Genomic DNA, 2,369 nt, shown 5'->3' on the forward strand with positions numbered 1-2,369 from the left:
TCTGTCTCTCCTTCTGTCTCTCTCTTCTCTATTTCTGTCTTTCTCTGTCTCTCTCTCTCTGTGACTCTATCTGTCTGTCTTCTTCTGTCTCTCTCTCTCTGTCTATCTCTCGTCTATTGTTCTCTCTCTCTGTCTCTCTCTCTGTCTCTCTCTCTGTCTCTCTCTGTCTCTCTCTCTGTCTCTCTCTCTGTCTCTTTCTCTATGTCTCTCTCTCTGTCTCTCTCTGTCTCTCTCTCTGTCTCTCTCTCTGTCTCTTTCTCTGTCTCTCTCTCTGTCTCTCTCTCTGTCTCTCTCTGTCTCTCTCTGTCTCTCTCTCTGTCTCTTTCTCTATGTCTCTCTCTCTGTCTCTCTCTCTCCTCTCTCTCTCTGTCTCTCTCTGTCTCTCTCTCTCTCATATTAATTAGGGTATATCTAATGTCCCACTCCTCTGTCTCTCTCTCTCTCTCTGTCTCTCTCTCTCATATTAATTAGGGTATATCTAATGTCCCACTCCTCTGTCTCTCTCTCTCTCTCTCTCTCTCTCTCTCTCTCTCTCTCATATTAATTAGGGTATATCTAATGTCCCACTCCTCTGTCTCTCTCTCTCTCTCTCTCTCTGTCTCTCTCTCTCTCATATTAATTAGGGTATATCTAATGTCCCACTCCTCTGTCTCTCTCTCTCTCTCTCTCTCTCTCCCTCTCTCTCTCTCTCTCTCTCTCTCTCTCTCTCATATTAATTAGGGTATATCTAATGTCCCACTCCTCTGTCTAGTTATTGATCCCTACTCTCAGAACAGGAGTGATGATGACAGGGTTACACCTCTTGGCCCTGAGAAGGCTCTGACTCAAACCCTTAATCAGTCAGTGTCCCAAACCTTGTTCTGAGAAAAGCACTTTGCTTCATTTACATTGCTGTTTTACGAGCAGCGTCTATATTTAAACACTTCCTGTGCTGAGCGAGATGACGGAGGTGACAGGTTTCTGGAGGACAACTCTACAGGGAGGGACCCAGAGAGAACACTAGAAGGACTGGGGTGAACTACAGGGAGGGACCCAAAGAGAGCACTAGAAGGACTGGGGTGAACTACAGGGAGGGTCCCAGAGAGAGCACTAGAAGGACTGGGGTGAACTACAGGGAGGGACCCAGAGAGAGCACTAGAAGGACTGGGGTGAACTACAGGGAGGGACCCAGAGAGAGCACTAGAAGGACTGAGGTGAACTACAGGGAGGGACCCAGAGAGAGCACTAGAAGGGGTGAGGTGAACTACAGGGAGGGACCCAGAGAGAGCACTAGAAGGACTGAGGTGAACTACAGGGAGGGACCCAGAGAGAGCACTAGAAGGGGTGAACTACAGGGAGGGACCCAGAGAGAGCACTAGAAGGACTGAGGTAAACTACAGGGAGGGACCCAGAGAGAGCACTAGAAGGACTGGGGTGAACTACAGGGAGGGACCCAGAGAGAGCACTAGAAGGACTGAGGTAAACTACAGGGAGGGACCCAGAGAGAGCACTAGAAGGGGTGAACTACAGGGAGGGACCCAGAGAGAGCACTAGAAGGACTGAGGTAAACTACAGGGAGGGACCCAGAGAGAGCACTAGAAGGACTGGGGTGAACTACAGGGAGGGACCCAGAGAGAGCACTAGAAGGACTGAGGTGAACTACAGGGAGGGACGCAGAGAGAGCATTAAATATAAACAAAATAAAGAAAATAGTACACAAATTATTGATGCACAAAAATATTGAAGCAAGAGGGATCTTGATCCAGGAGGGGGTTGAATATCTCTGCTGTAACCAAGAAGATCTTGACATCTAGACACTTAACTAGCAAGTTCGCAAACCAAATGCATAGCTGGAGCCCTGAGCTGCATATCATTTATTTGACACATCTTCGATTTCTCTAGTTATACCCAACTTATAGTAATAAGCAGTGGCATTTCGAAATACCCCGGTATACAGTATAAATGGAATATTGCCCAACCCATCATCTTCGTCATTATCTTCAGCATCATTAGCATCTTCATCACCATGATAACCACCATCTTCATCATCATCAACATCATCTTCACCATCATCACCATGATAACCACCATCTTCATCATCTTCTTCATCACCGTCTTCATCGTCGTTTTCATCTAAACTAGACGGTCTGGTAGATATTATCATCTTCATATTAACCAGCTGTTATCTTTCTATATCTGATGTAATGTGAATGCAACTCTAACCCAGTCTGAGATCTAACACCGGGGCTTCAACAGGAAGAGAGCTGTGTGTTTGGCTGTGGAGAAACTGCCTTGCAGCTCTCTAAATTATTTGAGGGGAATGTCTTTTTTCCAGACTGCAGCAACTTCCGCTGTTGTTTGCAATGCTCAACTGTTAGCTGGCCTCCCCT

The 2,369-nt window shown here is 46.6% G+C and overlaps 1 protein-coding gene across 1 annotated transcript in view; it reads left to right on the forward strand.

Moving 5' to 3' along the window:
* Positions 1 to 2,116, forward strand: part of LOC115189934 (voltage-dependent calcium channel subunit alpha-2/delta-4) — a 65,915-nt gene extending 63,799 nt beyond the window's left edge. Inside the window, exon 28 of the mRNA XM_029748444.1 lies at positions 1,899 to 2,116. Coding sequence (XP_029604304.1) covers positions 1,899 to 2,116 — 218 coding nt within the window. The remainder of the gene's footprint in view (positions 1 to 1,898) is intronic.
* The last annotated feature ends 253 nt before the right edge of the window (positions 2,117 to 2,369 follow it).

The sequence above is a fragment of the Salmo trutta genome, unplaced genomic scaffold, assembly GCF_901001165.1.
Source record: "Salmo trutta unplaced genomic scaffold, fSalTru1.1, whole genome shotgun sequence".
Classification (NCBI taxonomy): Eukaryota; Metazoa; Chordata; class Actinopteri; order Salmoniformes; family Salmonidae; genus Salmo; species Salmo trutta.